This window comes from Peromyscus eremicus, chromosome 6 (genome assembly GCF_949786415.1).
Source record: "Peromyscus eremicus chromosome 6, PerEre_H2_v1, whole genome shotgun sequence".
Lineage (NCBI taxonomy): Eukaryota > Metazoa > Chordata > Mammalia > Rodentia > Cricetidae > Peromyscus > Peromyscus eremicus.
Genome location: NC_081421.1, coordinates 16,070,271 through 16,092,620, shown reverse-complemented (window position 1 = coordinate 16,092,620; position 22,350 = coordinate 16,070,271). Strand labels below are relative to the sequence as shown.

The window sequence follows — 22,350 nt, the reverse complement described above, 5'->3', positions numbered from 1 at the left end:
TTTTGTGGGTTTTGCATTACTATCTGTTCTCTTGTCTGTGGAGGAATTTTGGAGAGAAGGGGGATAAGAAAGTCCTTTTTTCCTTGCTTGAAAGCAAACATCCCTATGTCTGTGTTTTGTTTATTTACATGCTGACAGTATTTTTTATAACAGAACTGAGACTGCAGAAGGAATTAGGTTTGCAGTCATGCCATGGTTTTAAGCAAATGGGTAGATAATCGCTTCTGCAGTGGTATACGGACCCCCATGTCTCCATCCTAACCCGTCTTAGAACTCCTCCTCCACATTTAACAGACACAGCATTCTGAAGTCTCATGTTTGAGTTTGAAGCCATGTCCCTTGCTTTCTTTTACAAATTAAGAAGCCAAAGCTACAACTGGATCTCTAAGTCCCAGCGGTCCCAGGTCATCCGAAATATCCAGGTTCCCAGGGCTGTGCCGTTTGTGCGGTGGCCTCCTTTAGTGAACACATTTATCTCTTCCTCAAAGACATTTTAAAATAAATTTACTCCAGGGAAGAACAATATAGGGAACTATTAATTAGCATTAACTCATTTGTGAGATCCAATTAAGTCATTGTTGCAAGGCAGCTGCTGGTGGCAGATCAACTTGAGAACGCGTGGGAGGTAAGTAGGAGGTCCAAGCCGGGGCAAAGGAGAGAAGAGGACCTCTCCACACGAAAGTGACCCTACCAAGTGTTACTGCCATGGCTTGCCTCAGTACTGAAGAGGTGGCGGGTCCCTGTCCTGCACTGCCCATCCTCTGAGGAGTAGGATGTTAGAGATTTTCATTCCTCTGATGGGATAGCAAGTGTTTCATTCTCTCTCTCTCTTCATTAAAATTATCTTTAACCGTTAAGCTTTTCCTGTCTACAGTATCCCATAAACCATAACCCCAGTTTACAATTAGGCAATAAAACACCACGGGAAACGAGTTGGAGGAAGAAAACTGTTGGCAGAACTCCTGTACGCTTGGTAGGGAGAAGCCCTGATCACCTCACTCCTCAGGGAGCATGATCACCTTGCATGGGCACAGGCATCTGAGGAGAGGGCTCGGGCTCTCAGCCTACCTCACAATGCCCTTAACATGTAACAGTATTGCTCTAAGTGGGGAGTCTAGCTAGCGCCTGTGCAGGGAGACCATGGGGAGTCGGGCCTTCCCCGAGGGGCTGAGGTGTGGACCGGAGGTGGCCAACTTCACACTTGTACAGAAGGGAAATAGCACTGACATTAGGAGAATAGTTAGGCCTGCTGCAGCCCTCTGTCTTTGCTTTAGCAGTTAGGTTGGGGATATTTAACTACTGTTGTCTAGTTTAGGAACGATCCTATTAAGAGAAAACTAAGCTTAGCATAGTGATATGTATCTATAATTCCAGCATTCAGGAGGCTGAGGCAGGAGAATCACTATGAGCTTGAAGCTGGGCTACATAGGAAAGACAGTGTCTCCAAAACAAACAAACAAAAGATATAGAAAGAATCCTCTCCTCTCTTCAGTATTCAAAAATTAAGTGGTAAGATATATTTGATACTGGAGCTTTTAGTGATATTGAAATGCCCACAGATGTCCAACCTGTCCTTGACCTCAATGATTTTTTTTACTCCAGTTTTATATTTCTAGATGTAGTTTGTCAAATACAGTTGGTGATTTGAATTCTCTAATGAAACACAGGTTGCAGGGTGATGAGGTAGAATGGAACCGACATCTGAAAACCTCAGGCTTTGGGCTTTGGACATGGATGTTCATGAAAGAAAGCCAGGTCTATCTGCTTCTAATAAAATAAGAGGCAAAGCATGCAGAATTAATTAACAGTGATTAATATTTAAGTAGCCAAATAAGAGTCTCTTGAGCCAGTCCATTTTTGTCATTTGAATTCACTTTGTCTTTATTCCTATTCCATTATATAGTGAATTCATAGGATTTTGTTTTATTATCTCTAGTCTTCTGAATGGTAAAAACCATTTTTAAATGGTATCATGAAAATGAATTTATTTTATAAGGAAGGCCATATTATTAGTTAATCATTAGAGATTATTAATCTTATTGATGTATCCCCTATTTGCCCTCAGATTTCCCTGGTAAGACATAACTTTATGTAAGATCAAAATCAAAAGGCATCTAACTTACTGAATACTTCTGGGCCGGGGTGTACTAAGGAGCAAATGTATTCAATAGAAATCTATAATTGAAAAGTTGATTGAAAGAGTGGTTGTACTATAATACTTTAATAACTAATTATTAATTTTCATTAATGCATTCATTATATTCTTTTTATTGAAGAGTTACCATTACTTGTACATAGTGTCATATGTGACTAATGGTATTCTTTGGTCTGAGGGAGATGGTCTGTTCCTTGAGTCTTCAGATGTAGCAATTAGTATTGATACCATATGCCCACCCATTTTTCAGCAGGTACTCTCCATCATGTGTGAGAGCCAGGGATATGGGCAAAAGGGCAGCCTGTGCTCTGTGGGAAGTTACTGAATCCTTGAGGAGACAGGCATGAAAATGGACAAACACAGTATTACAAAAGTTGACATTAGGCACAAATGTATTCCAGGAAGCATAAATATGTACATTCTAGAAGGTGTTTGCCTGGTGCTTTCTTGAGTATACATACACATTTAAGAAGTTTCCTCAAGAGTCACGCAGGAAATGCTGGCGCACCCATTTCTGTTCCTAGGGGGCTTTGGAGGCAACAGACTGCTCAATTTTTTGCTCTGTCTGGTTTTAGCTGCTAACAATCTGGAAAAATGCCATTCATGCATTGAAGATGAAGATAGGAGACCCGAGCTTCCTTCCTCCAATATCCAACAGCTTCCTGTCCCTTACAGTTAACATGTAGCTAGAGTTTTCCTGCCTGGCCCACAGTCAGGGCAAATCTCTCTCACCCGCCAGTCCCACAGCTTCTCAGACCCGACCAAGTAAACACAGAGACTTATATTGGTTACAAACTGTATGGCCGTGGCAGGCTTCTTGCTAACTGTTCTTATATCTTAAATTAATCCATTTCCATTAATCTACACCTTGCCACATGGCTTGTGGCTTACCGGTACTTTACATCTTCCTTGTCCTGATGGCGGCTGGCAGTGTCTCTCTCACTCAGCCATCCACTTCCCAGAATTCTTCTCTTTGTCCCGCCTATACTTCCTGCCTAGCCAATGGCCAATCAGTGATTTATTTACTGACCAATCAGCAACACACTTGACATACAGACCATCCCACAGCATTAACATACACCTAACAGGCTTACTATAGTATTAATTCTGAATGTGGACCGGTACGGTGGTATATACCTTTAATTCCAGCACTTGGGAGTTAGAGGCAGGTGGATCTCTGTAAGTTCAAGGCCAGCCAGGATATAGAGTGAGTTCTAGGTCAGCCAAGGTTACACAGTGAGACCCTGTCTTTAAAAAATAATTCTGATGGAATTCTGACCAGCAGTAACTTAGAGACCCTTCACTATAGAGACCCAACTATTTTTCAGGTTTGATAAGTGTGGAAATCTCTACATTTTATTTTCGTGGCATGGACATCTTTTTTGGTAACATTTATCTATTTGTTGGTGTGGGGGGCCTGTGGAGGTCAGGAAACAACTTGCTATAGTCAGTTCTCTTCTTTCACTACCCGGGTCCAGAGAATCAGACTTGTCCACTTGTCAGCAAGCATGTTTGTCTGCTAAGCCGTCTCTCCCGCACTACACTAGTCTTTGTAGCAGGAAGCTATGCTCTCTTTGTTACATGGAGTATCTTCTGCTGCTGGTTTGGTTGTTATGGTGATGATGATGGGCTGTGATGTCCAACATGTGCAGGTACTTGCAGACTCAGTGGTGGTGGTGCTGACATACTTAGGGGCTGCAGAAATTCAGAGTGGTCCCCATGCCACTTCTTCCCCTTCATGATCACGTATTAAGATACAAGTTTGGGATAGCACTGCTGAGCTGTTTCTGGGATTTCTTCTCTTACCGTCACATGTGTGTAGGCATGCTGAATGATATCAGATGTTTCTGGCAGTGACTACGATGGTTGGCAGGCGCTGCTGGCTAGGGGACTACAGGTGGTCTGTGTCTTGACATGTCACTGCTGATTTTCAGGTCCCTTGTCAGAGTCTGCAGCTTCTTCCCACGCCGTTGTCTCCAGCACCACGAGTAGCACAGTGGCTGCTCCGTGACGCATTTTCATTTCTCACCTGTCTCACTTCTGGTCTTCCTGCCGCTCACGACATGAGTGGTGGAGTTCTGGTCAGCTGGCTCAGCCTCTTTCTTCAGTGTGGCAGACTAACCCATCAAAGCATTTCGTTTTATTCTCATTGCATGGTGCATGGCTATTGCCGATGACATCACCTTGTTTGCTACATGAACTGAGTATGTGGTTAATTCTTGACCTCATTTTAATAAAGAATCCAAGGTGACTAATAATGGTCTTTTGCCACTGAGTGATAGTCTCACGGCGTTTAGGATCCAATCCAGAGAGCCATTTTAGACACTGTTCACTGTAGAATCAAAACTTTCCAACATGCAAGGTTAGTATATAATTTCACAAAACTATTTTGGTTTTCTGTTTGATGTTTTTCTCTTGTTAGCATGTAATATACATACATACATACATACATACATACATACATACATACATACATCTCTCAGAGTGTCTGAGAGAAGTCTTCTGAGCTCTGATCTAACTCCCTACCTCTCTGTGACCTCTAGGACCTTACTTAGCATTCAGATGGCCTTTTCATCAGCAGCAGTAGTATCAACTAGCAAGTATTTTGAATATTGACTGGACTATTCTAGGCCTTGTAGAGAAGCCATGAGAAATTTAAAATAAGCATTGAGCATTTATTCTCTATCACACTTGTGTCACCCAAGAGAATAATCCAGGAGACAGAATTCGAGAGGAATAATCGTCTCAGTTTATAAAGTTATCCGTACTATAGAGTTCAGCGGTCAAGAGTCATTGCAGAAATGGTTAGAAGACCTTCCATTTCAGAATGAACAGAATTTGCTGGTCACCTAGGCTTCGCCCTGTGGAACTTAGTCTTTCGCCCTGTGGAACTTAGTCTTTCGCCCTGTGGAACTTAGTCTTCTGTGTTAAGGTACAATGTGAGCTGGACCGTGGCAAGAAAAACTGATGAATGGTAGAATTCAGATGTTCAGGGATGGAAACTTCAACAGGAGGAACATTCCAGAAGCAGGTATAGTAGAGACAAGAAATCCCTCACAATAGCTTAGATGAGCAGACCTTTCCCTTGAGTCTTCAGTGGGCTAAACACAAGAGACGAAATAACCCAATATCCAGAAGGTGGTGTAAATTAGTTTTAAGTTTTTTGTTTGTTTTCTTTGCTTACTAAACAGATACTTATTCAGCGAGTGAATTAAGCAATCAATAAATTAAGCAATTAAGTTAATTAAGCAATTAAGCAGTTACATGAGCTGTCAGGGAGAGATCTGCTCTGTATTACCCAGGAATGTGGCCAACAAGGGCAGTGTCTTTCTGTACCCAGAGCCAGTGGATAAAGGCTTTTACTTCCTGAGTCTCTGTCCAGTCTCCAAAGAGGTTCAACCCTGTATGGCCCGGCCATGCCTGCCATTGAGCATGCTTGGAGAGATGCTGGAAGGCTGGCCTCATTTAGCTGTTTGATGTTATAGTGAAAGTGTTCTTTGGGTGATTTTCAATACTCCCAGGAAGCCATCCTTTCCCTTGCTCTTTTGTGGACACCATGGAGGGGTGGGTATGTGTCTCTGGGGTCCCCACCACATATCCTTAGATAGATGAAAGCAACCCCCCACCCAACTTTGTTAAAAGAACTGTCTTCTTTTGCTGGTTTGGTTGTTATGGTGACGATAGGCTGTGATGTCAGATGTTGAGAAGCTGGTTTGAGTGTTGATGTTCTTTGACTCTTTCTGGTCTTGGAGCCATGTTTGATACCCACTTGGGCACCCACTCTCGGCTGATTTGCTTTGTAAGAAAACATGCTCCCTCTCTGTTGGATTATAGCTGGCATCCCTGGTGTCCATGGCATCCTCCATTTCCCTCTTGGCACCAGTGGTCCACCCACCCTTGGTACATTACCCTGGCTTTGATGCAGGCTCCCTGGCCCTCATCTTACATGGGAGTCAGGAGTGGCAGGAGAAAGCACTGTGCACCAACCTCTCTGCTGAATCTGGGAAACACCCACTCATCCTGACCTTCCTGAATCCACATGTGACATGTAACCTGTCCTGTTGTTCTTTTGGTTCTTTGGTTTTCTGGGACAGTGAGCATCCTGCTCTGCTGTGGAAAATAGGAGAACTGTTTTGTCCACATGGTGAGATCATGCTGTGGTGGGGGTCTTCTCATAAAGCCCTACTTTTTCTTGTAACACCCAGAATATTCACTGGATCTTTTTCTGTGTTGCATGCTCACTCTCTAGTAGTCAAGAAAGTTACTCACTCAACAAGAACAAAGACCGTGTTCTTGGAAACACAAAATAAAAAAAAAGTATCTTAACACATTTTTAGAAAATACCCTTGATAGTAGAGGAGGAAGAGGGATTTTGTGTTTACAGGATGGATAGGGATGAATTTGAGAACAAGTTTGACTAGGCCAGGCAGAAGGAGCTGTGGACATTCCTGAATGCTAATTAGAAGAGTGTTGACTCTGAAATATGTAATAAGGGACTGTGAGGTGTGGCATGGGAGACCAGTGTCTGAGAAAGACACCATGCTGGGAGTGACTGGGGGAGTCCCAGGAAACACCAAAGGGACTAGATGCCGCTGTCTCCCAGACCTGCACTTTACTGGATGTGTGACCTTGGTTTTTTTGTTTGTTTGTTTGTGGGGGTTTTGGCCAATTTTTATATTTATGAGGTAGAGAAAAAAGTTTGCTTCATAACGTTGTTGGGAGAATTAAATCTGATAGTGCCTTGAAAACACAGCCTCCATGTCAGGTGTTCAGCGAGGCTGGCCTGCTTTTCCTCCTGTCTGTGCTGCAGAGCTGCTGTGATAACCCAGTGGGGATGTGATAAAGCCCTGCAGGGTGGCGCAGGCAAGGATGCAAAGACAGATCCAGCATGAGAACCGCCCGAAGGAAAACTTCAGGACCTTGTGACTGGCAGGATCAAATCCTGGGCCACAGATGACCTTGATGTTTCCCAAGCCTGACTAGGACTTTGAGATGCACATGTTAGGAATGCTGGTTTGATTTGGGTATCTCTGAGTTACAGGATGGACAGTTGTACTGGGGAACCTTGGGTCACATGGGAAGACAGGTAGCTTAGTTGCACAGACACTTTATGAGCACCTCTACTCAGGCGCTGGGATGTGCTCCATGGATGATGATAAGTAAGAAATGACCTTGCTGTTCAGGATCGTGTGCAGTAGTGTCACTAAAGGGATGTTTGTTATCATGCTGCTTTAAAATTTAAATAACTTGAATAATCTTTAAAACACATGGAGTATGAAAATTCATCTCGAAAGCGGCTTCTTGATGCACAGGAGTGATTTGACTTTAGGAGTTGAATCCTTATAGAAGGCATAATGAATAGGTGTCCTTGGCTGAATCTGCTCAGTATCTCCAACTCCTTCATTCAGTAACCGTTTTAAAAGCTTTACTTATTGATAAAGCAAGAACATGTCATTAAATGGTCACAGATAAAGACACCTTGTAGGCTGCTCTGGCAGTCACCTTATGGAGATCAAATTTTAAATAATAACAAAAAATAAACAACAACAAAAAAACCACCAAAACCTAAATGAATGTAGAGATATATGTCCGTTAGCCTTTGCTACTCAAACACAGCATTTTAATTTTAATTTTGGCAGGGCCAGAGTGAAAAGTGCTGAAAAGCCTGATAATCCAGGGTCTTTGATACAGAATAATTCTGTTGGCTTACGGTGCAAGGCCCCATATATTTTAGCATATAGGAATTGCTAAGGCTATTCATTTAAAATATATATCCCAGGGTCCCACCCCTGGGAGATGCAGAATCAGTCCCTCTGGGCTAAGACTGGGAGTCTGCATTTTAGCACACTTCAGGTAGAACTCAGGTCACTGTTGTAAGGAACATTATTAGGGAGGTCAGATGACTCTATGGAAAGTTATGACAACTGGGGAGTGTCGCTTGTATTTTTACCTCTGAGTGGAGTGGAACAGAAGGTTCCCAATGGCTGTACAAAGATAGTTCCCAGAAGAACTTTTCATCTGATTAAATGTTTGTACAAATACAAAGATCTCAAAAAGTATTAAATATTATTTAAACAAATGCAAAGGGTCTTATTCAATTCTGGCTTGCCAATAAGACCCTATAGATAGTATTTTCAGCAGAGATCTGTTTTCTGTCCATTTTGAAGCCTGGAATTCTGAGATCAGGGTGCTGACATGGTCAGGTCCTGGTGAGGACTCTTCTTGGCTTGTAGATAGATAACTGCTTATGTTATGTCCTCATATGGTCCCAGGGGCAGAACCGAGAGGAAGAGAGTTCAGACTGTAGCAGCTAAATGCTCAGGCTGTCCACATGAGCACTAGTGAAGGAGCCTAAACACAGCCTTGCAGGATTTGTGCTTTCAGTCAGTACTGTTCCAGTGCTTTGTGGGAGCGAAGTCTCCTCAGAGCGCCCTCAGAGTGCTGACTGGGTAGACCCATTGGGTGAGGGTCTGAAGAGAGGAAAACTACTGGAAAATGTTCTGTTACCATTGTCGGAGTTTGGCATCTCCCTTGCTCCTTTCAAAAGCTGGAAGAGACATGCCAAGCACATCTGACTTTGGAGACCTGTTTACCCACGGAGGCTGACTTCACTGCATCAGTGCAGATGAAGGAAGTCTATTTCAGCTCTGGAAGGAAAATTAAAGGATTCACTTACCGTGACTCCCATGAAATAAGTAGCTCTCATTCAGTTCTTTTACTTTCAAGTGACAGTGTAAAGAATGGTTTGTTTTGATTGAGAGATCAGGCCTCACGCCTAAGTCACTCTTGGGCTCTTTTTTTTTCTCCCCCATACAGGGTTTCTCTGTGTAGCTTTGGAGCCTGTCCTGGAACTTGCTCTGTAAACCAACCTAGCCTTGAACTCACAGAGATTCACCTGCCTCTGCCTTCTGAGGAGTGCTGGGATTAAAGGTGTGTGCTACCACTGCCCGGCTACTCTTAGGATCTTTTAAAGATGGCGTGAGACTGGCTCATTTGACTTATGCTGTGTAGAACTTGTCTTAGTCACTGTTCTATTGCTGTGGAGAGACACCATGACCAAGGCAACTCTTTTAAAAGTGTTTAACTGGGGGCTAGCTTACAGTTTCAGATGGTTAGTCCATGTCCATCATGGTGGGCAGCATGGCAGCTTAGAGGCGGGCATATCTGGAGCAGTAGCTCAGAACTTTACGTCTTGATCCACAGGCAGCAGTCAGAGAGGGGAGAGAGAGAGAGAGAGAGAGAGAGAGAGAGAGAGAGAGAGAGAGAGAGAGAGAGAAAGACAGAGAGACAGAGAGACAGAGACAGAGAGACAGAGAGAGAGAGAAAGACAGAGAGAGACAGAGAGACAGAGAGAGAGAGAGACAGAGAGGGGGGGGAGAGAAATGGGCTTTTGAAACCTCAAAGGCTAACCTCAGTGACACACCTCCTCTAGCACGGCCACACCTCCTAATCCTTCCCAAACAGTTCCATTAACCAAACATTCAAACATTTGAACCTATGGGGGCCATTCTCATTCAAACCACCACAGTATTAAGATCAAACATTTTAATTCCAATATATATTGTGGAGACAAAGGTTCTGGAAAAATAAATATTAAGGAAAACTTTGACATGCTAAGTAAGATATTTGATTTATAACAGGAGGATTCTAAGTAATAAAATTGTACAGTAAATGAAATTCGTGACAGATGAGTAGATTTTAGCTGCTCTTATCAAATAACAGAACAACAAAAATAGTAAGCAACTGTGTGTTGATGTGTGTATTCTTTAATAACATATTCTATAACTTGCATTTTAAAAAATTTAAAATGCTAGTCATGGAGGCTCGTAGCTAGAATTCCAGTACTTGGGAGACTAAGGCAGGAAGGTCACCATGGGTTCAGGGTAAACCTGGACTGTATAGTGAGTTCTAGGACAGCCTTGGCTATAGAGTGATTGAAAGAGACGCTGTTTTTAAAAGGCAGACTAAAAATACTAAGAGATACCAAGAGAAAAATTCATGAAATAGTCATTTTCTAGTATTCTCAACTCAGGCTCTTTTGCAAAAAAAGTAAGGTTCTTTACAGCTAGTTTTTTTTTGTAAACAAGTCATTAAATTAAAATTTTTGTTCATTAAGATGTACTTCAATAAGAATTCGTTTTCGAAAGATAATCCATTTGAGTGTAAGTTGGAGTTCCATAGACATATTCCCGTTATATTAGCCCTAGGTAATATCAGCATATTATCAATGTCAGAAACAAGACCTTTTATATGACATGGAAATTCTAGCCATTCAAAACCCAGCTTACAATTTAACAGTAAGAATATTGACCCAATGAAATGAGTACCATTAATACCAATAAATCATCCTCAATAATACAAGATTTTCCTAAAGTCCTCATGATAGAGTTTGGAACTCTTCTGCACTTTCAGTGAATGAATGCTACTTTCTGCTTTGTGTCTATCTAAAAGTCACCTACCAGCCTTGAGCCCCTCCCGAGTTTCCCCACCACCCAACATACCATCTACCTATACTCCACTTTTTTAACTGCAGAAAGATTACAATGTAATGGTTACCAAAGGTACCTATATTTTTAAGTAATTGTCAATGACAGGGTTAAAAGACACAAACATTTATAAACTGTAAACTATGCTCATAACTAACTGTTCAAACTGTGTGTGAGGGTACAAGAGCAAGGTGGAAGTCCCTTCCCTGTCCTTCAGTCCCATGCCCCAGTGTTCCAGGGAAACTGCAGCTGAGAGTGCTGTGCCTTGTTTTCTCAAGTATGGATTGTTGACCTTCCACGCCAGGCAGGCAGTGGAAATGGGGTGTCCCAGAAGTATAATATGCCCTGGGGCACATGGACACCTTCACTAGGCACCCTGTTCTCAGCACTGGAGGGCCAGGGCATGGACACCTTCACTAGGCACCCCTGTTCGGAGCACTGGAGGGCCAGGACATGGACACCTTCACTAGGCACCCCTGTTCTCAGCACTGGAGAGCCAGGGCGTGGACACCTTCACTAGGCACCCCTGTTCGAAGCACTGGAGAGCCGGGGCTGCTGTGTCCCAGATCTGGAGCCTAAAGAGCTGAGATGAGCTGGATGCCGGTACCCCACTTCCTGTGCTGGGGAAGCTCCCTAATTTAGCCAGGCCCCCAGGGAGGCTGGTGTCCTTTCTCATGAATTTTCAAACCCTGACTCTGTGAATACATTTTTTTCAGTGGTAAGAGATATTTCTGAAACACATATGATAGAAATAAAATGACTGCTTTCCCAGCCATTCACTTTTAAGTTGGGTTTATTTGCTTCAAAAGTCAGTAATGTGGAAAAAAGCTTAACTGATACCTTTTGATAGAGCTCAAACCCAAAAAAAATTCGCAGATTTTTTTTAAAAGAAAGTTATTTTGAGCATTCGAATCAGAAAAAAATTCACACAAATAGATAAAGGCAAAGATACAGATTTGTATATTTTGTACAATATTTGGCCAGTAAAGTGTATAAATCATTGAACTGTTACAGATAACCACAATGTTAAAATTATATAGTTTATTTTGCAATGTTTTTCAGAGACTCAGAACATTTACAAAAGCTTTTACTTATAAACTCACATAAAGTCTGGGACTTTTCATTTTATTCACCTTTTTGCGGTACCGGGTGTTAGAACCAGGGTCTCTCGAATGCTAGACAAGCGCCCTACAGTAGCTCATCCACTTCCCCAGACCTTGTTTTAGCTTTTATCTTGAGGCAGAGTTTTCTAAGGTGCCCTGACTGGCCTTGAACTTGAACTTGGCCTCTCTCTTTACCATTCCCCAGTAGCTGAAACTGTAGGTCTGTGCCATGGGCCTGGCATTATTTATTATTTTTAAAGTGTATCTTTTTTTCTTTTTTTTCTTTCTGTCTCTCTTTTTTTTTTTTCTTTTTGAGGAGACAAGGTCTTGGCCTTCTGAGTTCTGGGATTAGCAGGAGGAACCACCCTCTGGTTTTAACTTCTCATATTACATGTAGGTTAAGAAGGTCAAGGAAATAAAATTCTTTACCCAGACTCATAAAAATTAAGATGTTAACTGAAGTTGCTGCACACATCGGTTATGGCATGACTGTGATGCAGTTACATCTCAGCTGGTGTGGCTGGTGGCAGGATTTCAGGGCACATCGTTCTAGCTAGAGGAGCCGTACCTGGAGCTATGTTCACAAAGTAACGCTAGTGATTTTTAATCCACCAGTCAAGTAATTCCTTCTAGTTCAAACGGCAAATGTATGATTTTAGTAATTAAACAACCCTTATAATGAGAGTTATTTTCAATTAAGTAAATCTAGATTGATGCTTGGGTTTTATGTTTGGTATATCTTGTCTAGGTCGCTGCAAAGATGAATCCTGTAAAACAAACAAATAAATAAACAAACAAACAAACCTTTGGTGGGGCAAGGCTTTCCCTTAAGAGAAAAAGTTAAAGCTAAGACCTTGTAAGATGGTACTCAGCCTAATACCGGGCTGCGCGGATAATTTTGCTTTAGAATGTACGATAACTAGAGAAAGCTATTCTGTCCTGATTCTTGACAAAAATTAACCTCCGTTGAGTACTCTAGCCTGGAGCATGGATATTGAGTGTCCACTAGACACTATTTCCAGGATTGTTTTTCTTTTTGTGGTAGTAGAGATTGAATCCAGGTCCTCACACGTGCTAGGTCAAGTGCTTTGTGGCTAAGCTATTTAACAGCAGGAACCGGGCTGAAGCCGCAGGGCACCGACTGTGCTTTTTACTGGGTAGGTGCATGAAAATTACTTCCTTATTTTTCTATCCAAAGGCAGAATGAACTGGATGTGCAACTGGGAAGGGCTGTGGGCTCCTCCCTGGAGTTCAGGCAGCCTGTGTTAGGTGAGAGGTAGTTTGGGGTGGTCGATCTTAGCAATTCCCTCGGCCATTCCCTGGCTTCGGGTCTGCAGCCGGGTCTGCTGGGGGCGAAAGCTACAGGCCTCAACGTCCCACATTGTTTTGTCACCCCACTGATCAGGTCCTCGGAGGGCAGCCCATCGAGGTGGCGCACGGCAGGGATGCGTGACAAGGGCCGGCGCCAGGCAGTGCGTGGCCCGGCCTTCATGTTTGGTGCTCGTGGGCCCAGCCTCACAGCTGAGGAGGAGCGCTTCCTGGACGCCGCGGAGTACGGCAACATCCCCGTGGTGCGCAAGATGCTGGAGGAGTCACAGACGCTCAATGTCAACTGTGTGGACTACATGGGTCAGAACGCACTGCAGTTGGCTGTAGGCAATGAGCATCTGGAGGTGACCGAGCTGCTGCTGAAGAAGGAGAACCTGGCACGGATCGGTGATGCGCTGCTGCTGGCCATCAGCAAGGGCTATGTGCGCATCGTGGAGGCCATCCTCGGCCACCCAGGCTTTGCGGCCAGCCGGCGCCTGACACTTAGCCCTTGCGAGCAGGAACTGCGGGATGACGACTTCTATGCTTATGATGAGGATGGTACACGCTTCTCGCCTGACATCACGCCCATCATCCTGGCTGCACACTGCCATAAGTACGAGGTGGTGCACCTGCTGCTTCTCAAGGGCGCGCGCATCGAGCGGCCTCATGACTACTTCTGTCGTTGCGCGGACTGTGCCGAGAAGCAGCGGCTTGATGCCTTCAGCCACTCGAGGTCTAGGATCAACGCGTACAAGGGGCTGGCCAGCCCTGCATACTTGTCACTCTCCAGCGAGGACCCGGTGCTCACAGCCCTGGAACTCAGCAATGAGCTGGCCAAGCTAGCCAACATAGAGAAGGAGTTCAAGGTAGGCCAGTGGAAGCCAGAGTCAGCTCTGCCCAGTGCCTGGTGGGTCTGTTGGGATTTTGTTTGTTTGTCTGTTCTAAGATAGAGCCTCACTTTCGTAGCTCAGGCTGGCCTCAACTTCACAGCAGTCCTCCTGTCTCAACCTCCCGTATGTTGGGTTTACAAGAATGGGCTACCGTGTCCAGTTTCTGGTTTCGACACGGCCCAGGCTGTCTTCATACTTCATAGCCCTTGATGGCCAGGAACTCACAGCAGTCCCTCTGCTTCAGCCTCCCAAATGCTGAGAGTACAGCATGTCTTGCAGTGGATTTTAAACTACAAGGTGCTGCTCTGGTGGTTTTTCTCCTCTCGGTTGACATGCTGCTGCAGACTCACACTGGAGACGTCACATAACACACTGCCTTAGAGAGAGGTTGTGGTGGTGGCCGCTCTGTGTCCTGGATAAGTATGAAAACCCTGAGATTCTGTGTCCCCTTTTTTTAAAGGGAGATGTGACAAGTCTGTCTCCTTTCTAGATTCTCTCTGTTCTGCTGCATGGTGTCGCCGTGTCAGAAGTCTGCACCCCATCACTGGGATGCGGGGCTCCTCTTTCTTTTCTCGGATGGAGTGTCAGTTCCTCTGAAGTTCTGTTCATGACCCCAAGGCTTTACATATTTTTAGATGTAGCCGTGTCCAACATGTGCTTCACAGACTGTGTGCATCCCAGGATAGTGATGATTTCTACTCAGCACATTGGTAGACAAAATCAAGGCTGGGCACCCCTCCCAGAGCCAACATTCAAAATGCATATATAGAATACTACTGAAGCTAGGCTATTGTTAATATTAAAGTCGCTTCATTAATGGCACAAATGTCTCACCCTGAACTCTTTGAACATCTGTTTAGCGTGGTGAGCTGTGACTGTTGGGTCCACCCAGAAACACAAAGGACAGAAAAATGGCTTGCTTCATCACACGGCTTTCTCTGCTTTACTGCCTTTCTTAATGAGTTATGTTTTTCTGTCAATCAGTATCATTTTATGAAAATCCTATATTAGTGGTAGACTATTTTAAACTTTTATTCCATTGCCACCCCCTCCTATGGATTTTAAATGCTCTTAGTCCTTAAAACTAGGGTAAAGTGGGTATTTAATTACAAAGGTGACCCCCCATCAGCTCTCTTCGGCAGATTTCCACTCTCCTGTCTTCTAGGTAAGGAAGTGGTTGCAAACACTAGTTCCTCAGCATCCAATCTTTTTAGCATAGAATAGTAGTATCAGAGTGAGTGTTTATTCTGTCTTTCACATCTTAATATAGTTTTTCATAGTTAAGTGGATTATTTTTTTTCAAGCGCAGTTGGCAATATAATTCAAGCTAAGAAAATCTGCTTTCTCTAGGGTTTCAAGAATATGGCACAGATTAGTTTGCCCACTCTCCATCTACAACCAATTCCCTCGGTGTTTGTCAATCCTCACTGTGTCTTGGAGGAATTCTGGCCTCAGTGTAATAATCTTGTTAATCTATTCATGCCTTTTTTCTGATACAAATCTGCACATTTTGTTTAAAAAAAATTGGGGAAATGTGGGAAAATTGAAGAATAAAATAGGTCTTGGTTGATATCTATTCCCTGTAGGGACATCTATTATGTACTACTTGAAAAGAGTTGTTTCCTTGAACTCACGATGAAATTTGTTTTTGTTTCATATTTGAGTTTTTAAGACAGGGTCTCATGTAGCCCAGGCTAGCCTTGAACTTGCTATGTAGCTGAGGATAACCTTGAGCTTCTGCTCCTCCTGCTTCCACTTCTCAAGGGCGTGGATTACAGACGTGCACCACCACATCAGGCCTGAAAACCTTTTAGACAGACCATAGGTAAAGCAAACTGAAAGCTTCAAACTTATCAGAGAGAGTAGAAAAGGATCCGGGAAAGATACTTTTAAACATCATTTCTTTATTTGTGAGAGAGTCATAAAAGCATAATTCTAAATTTGTTTATTTGACTCTTCAAATGTCACAGAAACCTGTTTTATGTACTTATTTGATATATGTTGAAACTCTGCAAGGGAAATTCCATAAAAGGGAATATTTTCTAGGATTATGTTTTAATAATTTACTAAAGATGGTGATGTTTGCAGTTCCACACAGACAAGTTGCCTTGGTAGAGCAATGGAAGAGAATTTGTTATTCATAGTTTCCCCCTGAAGCCAGCTAAATCCATATTAGTAATGCTTAGATTAGAATCTCCTTTTCTCTGACTTGAAGAGTCACCTCTGAGAACGTTCCAGAGGTGGGAAAATATTAGTAAAAAAGCAGAAGAGAAGACAACACACCTGAGTTGTCAAGGTTCGATACCATGGCCGAGGATATGCAAAACCATCTGTACCTCAGGCATTCCCCGGTCCAGCTTACACAGCGAGCTTGAGAGTCACAGAACCCTCTGTGAGCCAGAACAGGGCAGCTCCTCAGGAGTCAGTCTCTGCAGACTGAGAGTCACTCTGCCTCACCACATGCCTTTCCTCCCCCATCCTTGGCTATCTTTTTTGGTTCTTTCTTATCCCATCTCCCCTTTGCCCTCTCACCCCCCACTCCTGTCCACCTGTCAGGGCTTTAGACAGTCAAAGCCCTAACCCAGCCTCACTGTGCTGACAGGACAGGGCAAGCAAAGCTCATTCCCGAGGGAAGCAGGTAACCTAATTTGCCCTGTTCTGTGCCGCTCACTATATTCCTTCCCAGAGGGATTTTCAGCTCAGAGTCCTGGCCTGAAAATGAAGGGACAGACAATGTGCTGCTCCCTGGTGAAGTAGAGGGGATGTTTTCCCCTTTCAGACACCTGTTCTAACATCTTAGTGATGACCTGGAATGCATACTTTCTCACCCTCTGCATACTCCCCACAGTCCCTTGGGGATACGGAGAACGTGTGAAGGTCATTGTCTCAGGAGCCTGAGCACTCCAGGTCATAGATTTAGAGGACTGGATGGAGGACAGCCAGCGACATGTTATTAAAGGAACAGTGTGGATGTGCATATGATGTCTACTTCTGTTCTGAGAAATGGAGACTTGGGTCTAATCATCCACCTATCGTTTACTAAGATACAAGAACACAAATGGACATTCCCAGATTCTAATTGAGCTGGTGATGCACTTTTATGGTAGAAAGAAAGAAAGAAAGAAAGAAAGAAAGAAAGAAAGAAAGGCTATCTGCCCTCCCTGTGCCTCCACTTTTCTTTCAAAGTAGAAAACAGTTTCATTTACCACTGTAGCAGAGCTAGAAGGAAAATGGAAAATGAACAAAGTAAGAAAGCAGCTTACAGCGGGAAGAGATTCTGGGAACCATCTAGTCACACAGACCTCTCGGTGTGGGAAAACAGAGGCCAAGGTCATACTGACTACACTCCATCTGGGCATCTTGGATCCCTGACCCAGGTCTTATTTATTTAAGATTTATTTATTTTTATTTTATATGTATGAGTGTTTTGCCTGTGCTGCATGTATGTGCAACCACATGTGTGCCTGGTGCCCTTGGAGGTCAGAGGAGGTTGTGGGGTCCCCGGAACTGGAGTTACATACAGTTATAGATTGCCATGTAAGTGTTGGAAACCGAGCTCAGGCGCCCTGGAAGAGCAGCCAGTGCTCTAACCACTGAGCCATCTCTCCACCCCCAATCTTGGGTTTTATGTCCAAAATAGCATTCCTTCTGACCCGGAAGCACGTCTAAGCTTCCTGATGCATGCTAAGCATGCTCTCGGCATTTAGTCCTCACAGGACAAGCAGAAGGTAGGATTCTGCCACAGCTGGTACATGATCAGAATGGATATTAAACCATATACATTATAAGGAATGTGGAGAGGCTGTGACGAAATTGGACGTCATTACTCTGCCTCAGGGGTAACAGGTCTTTGGAGTTTTCCGTTTCTGCTCTGGTCACCTGACTTTGTAAAGAGGATCATGATGCTGAGGAAGATGTCCCAACAAAACTAAGTTGAGAGCAGTTTGGTGTCTCTGTTGATCTGATCTGAGTTGTGAAGCGGTTCGAGGCAGGGAGGAGCTGAGGCTGGACCGGCAGACAGTGCACTCTTTAGCAGTGGAGGGAAGGGTGCTGTCTTTGCCCAGAGTTCTCCATCTTTCCCTGAGCACTCTGGATAGACCTAAAGGCCATGACTGAAGTAAGGAAATTACCAGTAGCCAGGTGAAGTGGTACATGCCTGTAGTCTAAGCGGCTAAGGAGACTGAGACAAGAGGATCCCTTGAGCCTAGAGTTGGAAGCCATCTTGGGCGACAGAGTTAGACCCTGTGTTTAAAAATAAAATTGTCATTATCTGTTCTTCTGAGTGTTTTCTGTACTTGGGCAATAGACATCTTCCAGTAGTAACTGTTTAATCTGTACAAACAAGCCATTATCCTTATTACAGTACACAACCTGTATTATCACTGAAGCGTTTTGTTTGTTTGTTTGTTTGTTTGTTTGTTTGTTTCTTTTCTTGACTGATCTGTCAGGCTGTGTGAAAAGTCACTCATTCCTTTCAACTGAACAACTTCCAGATTATAATTTTAAGAGTTATTACTGCAGAAGCTTGCTTCAAAGCACAGAAAGTCTCTTTGACTTCCGGTGGATAGAGAGATGGCCCACCTCTGTCACACCGAATCTTACAGAACACCCTGAACCAAGGAATGACATGAGGGAACTGCATCTACAGCACTGTATTAAGAAAGGAGTTGAGCCAGGCGGTGGTGGTGCATGCCTTTAAGGAGGCAGAGGCAAGCGGATCTCTGTGATTTCGAGGCCAGCCTGGGCTACAGAGTGAGTTCCAGGAAAGGTGCAAAGCTACACAGAGAAACCCTGTCTCGAAAAACCGAAAAAAAAAAAAAAGAAAGAAAAAAAGGAGTTGAATATGGAAACATCATGGATGTAATCCTCCTGTAAGCTATAATAAAATACTGCATTAGCTTTCAGGAATGGGAGGCACCCACTCTGCATAGGAATCAGAGACTGCCTCTTTTATTAATATTATCATGTTAATGGTACCAGCTTGAATGGAGACTGGGGTTTTATTCATTTTGTCTGTTCCCTTATGAGGGATTAAGGATTAACTGTTACGTTCTTTGTTTGAATTTACTGATAATTGAAGTGGAAACTATTCCAATCTGTGTATCCTTTAAATGGCCTCTCTCTTCTTGTTTATTTTAGTTGGTGGTGTGGTCTTTGCCTACCAAATCAAATTATTTAAGGGAAGAAAATTAGAATTCCTCATGTCTTCCTGAAATATGATGGTTTTGAGGCCTAGAAATTTTGCTGTGTGAAGTATTACTTGGTTATCAAGACACAGTGTCTCAGAACACATTAAAATGAAGAATTCTATTTCTTCAAATGCATCAATTAAATTATTATGTGGCTAATTTTTAAATTTTTTCAGATAGGGTCTCACTATATAACCCAGACTAGCCTCCAACTTGCCACTCTCCTGCCTCAGCTTCTTAAATGCTGGGATTATAGAGTGTCTGGTTTAACTTTCTCTATAGGCTAAAATTTTAGTCAAAGTCACCAAGGTAGAAATGGGGTTTCCAAAAGTGAGGCACTTCCCTAAGAGACAGCCAGTGGTGCCTTAACTGGATCCAACGGGCTGAAAATAGAGCTCCATTCAGAAGGTAACGGGGAGGCTGCCAACCATCCATCACATGAAATAAATATGCAAATGAATTAAAGATTCACAGATTATTTTTAGCAAAGTGTTAGTTCCAGTGGCCTGGAAACTTTTCTCTCAGGTATTGATATTCTGTAACCCTGGAGAATCCAATTCCACATAATCAGCCATTTCTCCCCTTCCGTTTCTGCAAGGGAAGATAACATGCCCTTCAGCCAAACCAGAAAGATGGCTCTCTATAGGGACGGCCCCGGCCCTTCTTCAATTATTATCGGTCATCCGCAAACTCTGACTTGTATGGGATTGCTGGGTCCTTCCTTAGTTTTTACTTCGGGGCAGTGCCTAAGAATTGCATTTCTGACAGGTTCTTGGTGCCACTGATACTATTGGTATTAGATCTGTGTTTGAGAAGCAACGTTTCCCCGCAAAGCCATGGATAAGAAACTGGGCAAGTTTTCATATATGATCCTTTTTTTCATCAGTCGGCCATGTTAGAAAGTTTCCAGTATGGAAGTGGCCCTGCTTTAGCTTCAAAATAGCTATTGCTTATACAACAAGATAAAACTTGTTTTGACTCTTGGTATTCAGCATTGGCGCTTAGCCATTGTCTCCTTTTCCTTCATAAAACAAACTTTTATGTAACAGAAGGGTCCCTCCCGGATCTAGTTAATTGCCTTTATAAAAGAGGAAGAAAATAGGAAGAGAAAGAAAGAAAGGAAGGAAGGAAGGAAGGAAGGAAGGAAGGAAGGAAGGAAGAAAGAGCAGGATAAAATTCCAGTGTCCCAAATCAGCTTACAAACTTGTCACACGTTGACAGAAACCCCTGGTGTCCTGTGAGCAGTGCATTCCCTGCTCTCTAGAGCTGGGATCCTGGTTTCTCTGCAGACACCTGCAGGCAACAGGAGTGTTTGTGGTGTTAAGATGTGCAATCATACTTCTGTTGTTTATTTAAGACAAACCAGTCACTTGTGTGTACACCACATTTTTGTTGGAGCTAATTTTTTTTAAACAGGGGCAGGGAGTTGTTTTGTTTGTTTGTTTGTTTTTTTGTTTTGGTTTTTTTGTTGTTTTTTTTTTTTTGAGACAGGGTCTCAAATTCACTACATAGCCCAAGCTTGTCTCGAATTCATGGTAATTCTCCTCCTGTGAGCTCTCATGCCTGGCTTTTTTGAGAAGTTTTAGTTTTATAAACTGGTGTGATGGTACAGAACCGATATCACATACTGGGTAGGCAGATCCAGGAAAATTCCTAATTTAAGGCCAGTCTGAACTACATAGTGAGACCCTATCTCAAAAGCAAATACCCTACAAAATCTCAGAGCCAAATGCATATTAGGCAAGCTCTACTACTGAGCTACAGCCCAGCTAAAACTTGAGATTGATAAATAATAATTGAACATATTATGGTATGCCATATAGCATGCTGATACAAATATACGATGCTGAATGGCTAAATTAAGCAAATTAGCATACTGTGCCTTTGACCAGTTCTACCTCCTGGCCTCTTGTTAAGCACCATTCTGTTCTTTTTAAGATTCCACATCTAAGTAAGATCATGTCCATATAATTTTCAGAGCTCTCTTCAGCTGGGCAGAAGGAAACTTAGTGGAGACAGGAGAATCCAATGGTACCTGCCTTAAGCAGCCTTGTATCCAGGTAGGGGCTGCCTACCCTACCCAGGCAGGGAGACCTTTATTTACTACCCTTCCCTCATCCCCAAGCACTTGCTGATGAATTAGAGAAATTCTTGACATTAAACACCAAACCTCTTATTTTAGAATGACTACAGGAAGCTCTCCATGCAATGCAAAGACTTTGTAGTGGGCGTGCTGGACCTGTGTCGAGACTCGGAAGAGGTGGAAGCCATTCTGAATGGAGATCTGGAATCAGCAGAGCCTCTGGAGACACACAGGCACAAGGCTTCGCTGAGTCGAGTAAAACTTGCCATCAAGTATGAAGTAAAAAAGGTGAGTGAACCGGTCATCCTTAGACATGAGCCGGTACCGCATCCTAAGGAACACTTGGAGAGCGATAGATGGAGGGGCTGAGGAAGTGTCAGGTAAAGTTAGCTATCATCAGACTCCGACCCTTCTCAACTGTTACCCATTATAGGATCCAGGACTTCTTGATAGCAAGGATAAGCCTTCTCTACATTTCAGTTTCCTCATATAAGAGGATTCTGTCTTTTATGTTCTCAGAGGTTTAGTGTCATTTAAATGGATTAGGATAAACCAAGCTTTCTGCAAACTGCCAATTTCAATGCCATTCATAATAACAGCATGGTGGCACACATCTCTAATCTCAGCACTTAGAAAGTAGAGGCAGGAGAATAAGAAGGTCAGAGTTAGCCTCAGCTACCTAGCAAGTCTGGGTCCACCCTGGGCTACATGAGACACAGTCTTAGAAACATAACAAAACAAAAAATAATAAAATAATGTTAATTCTGCGGCTTGTATGCCTTTGTAAGATACCATAACATACATTTGCATGTTGATCCTCACTATAAGCCTGTTATTTATTTCCCTATAAACCAGGTAAGGTAGATAATAAGAGTACTATTGAAGGAAACTGAGGGTTGCCAAGCTTAAATGATGTGTCTGATGTAACATGGATATGGAGGTTGTCATGCCAGGACCATAAATAAAGACTACAATTACTTTTATTATATTTACTACAAAAATACTATTTTGTATTTTCATTTTATAATTTGCATTGGGCTATTAAATAATTTATGAAAACTGTAGTTAAAATATCTCATATGGTGAAAATCTCAGTTTCTGGAATTGGATAATTTAAGTATGTTATGTAATAG

The 22,350-nt window shown here is 43.0% G+C and overlaps 1 protein-coding gene across 1 annotated transcript in view; it reads left to right on the top strand.

The window, feature by feature from the left end:
• The window catches only part of Trpc3 (transient receptor potential cation channel subfamily C member 3), a 67,533-nt gene that overhangs the window by 5,686 nt on the left and 39,497 nt on the right, over positions 1-22,350 (top strand). Inside the window, exons 2-3 of the mRNA XM_059265242.1 lie at positions 13,150-13,921; positions 21,317-21,505. Of these exons, the coding sequence (XP_059121225.1) occupies positions 13,150-13,921; positions 21,317-21,505 (961 nt within the window). The remainder of the gene's footprint in view (positions 1-13,149; positions 13,922-21,316; positions 21,506-22,350) is intronic.